Source organism: Acyrthosiphon pisum, unplaced genomic scaffold (genome assembly GCF_005508785.2).
Source record: "Acyrthosiphon pisum isolate AL4f unplaced genomic scaffold, pea_aphid_22Mar2018_4r6ur Scaffold_9079;HRSCAF=9673, whole genome shotgun sequence".
Classification (NCBI taxonomy): Eukaryota; Metazoa; Arthropoda; class Insecta; order Hemiptera; family Aphididae; genus Acyrthosiphon; species Acyrthosiphon pisum.
The window spans coordinates 1-1,056 of NW_021779118.1; the positions used below are offsets into that span (position 1 = coordinate 1).

Below are 1,056 nucleotides of genomic sequence, written 5' to 3' on the forward strand. Positions count from 1 at the left end.
GTATTAAAATGCATGGGTGAGTAGATATCAGATATTATATTGCCAGTTAAATAATTTATGTAATTATATTTACTCATATTATATGTATAATATTACTCAACTATGATATTAATTTAGTATACCCAAAGGGAATATTGGTGAACAATGGGTCCACCAAATAAAACAATTTCAGCCAGATTTTCAGCCAACAAAATACAGTGTGATTTGTAGTAAACATTTTGTTGAATCAGCTTATTTTGAAGGTGGAATAAATGGTAAAAAGGTTTTGGACAAATCTGCACTACCTAGTTTGTTTAAAAAACGTTAGTACCTACTACCTACCATAATTAGGTACCTATGTTACATATAAATGTGTCACAATATCTATTTCTTTTACTGTTTTTTAATGTAGTTATCAATAAAAATCTTTTTCCAAGTGAAAACAATGACGTCGTTGAGGTATTTCCTGACAATTTGAGCAAAACATGCCTCAGTGATGATGAGTGTCAGTTGGATAAACAGGATACTCAATGTATGTATTCTAATTAATTATTTATGTTTTTATATTGTTGCATAACTAACCTAACCACTCGCCTAACCATTTTGAATTTAAGGTATGATACCAGAACAAATGGTTTTCAAAGACTCAGACGAATCAATAAATTCTTCCATTATAGATACACCAATGCCTATAAAATCCAGGTAGGTATAATTGTTTTTTAAATATCCCTTATTATTTGTATTAAGGTACCTATAAACAAATTTAAGTAGACATCAATTTGTACGGGTATGTTTTAATTTTGATATTTATACAATTATATATTGTATGATTTCAGGAAGCGCAAATTCTATGCAAGGGATTTCAAAAGTATTGACGATATAGAAAGTCCAAACAGCAGATTAAAATATTGGATTGCCTCGAAGAATGAACACAAAAATCATGTTAAAAAAATCAAACAACTGAGATTAGCTAACTTCCGTCTAAAAAATAGAATAAAAACAATGCATAATTTAATAAGTCACTTAAAGGATGAGAAAAAACTAATTTCAGATAATTGATACGAGTAAAGAGTAGAG

The 1,056-nt window shown here is 28.6% G+C and overlaps 1 protein-coding gene across 1 annotated transcript; it reads left to right on the forward strand.

Moving 5' to 3' along the window:
* Nucleotides 1-48: 48 nt before the first annotated feature.
* LOC115035101 lies at nucleotides 49-1,038 on the forward strand. Its single transcript, XM_029492752.1, has 3 exons — nucleotides 49-511; nucleotides 594-681; nucleotides 816-1,038. Exons 1-3 carry the CDS (start codon nucleotides 337-339, stop codon nucleotides 1,036-1,038), a joined length of 486 nt encoding a protein of 161 aa, XP_029348612.1. The 5' UTR covers nucleotides 49-336.
* Nucleotides 1,039-1,056: the final 18 nt, after the last annotated feature.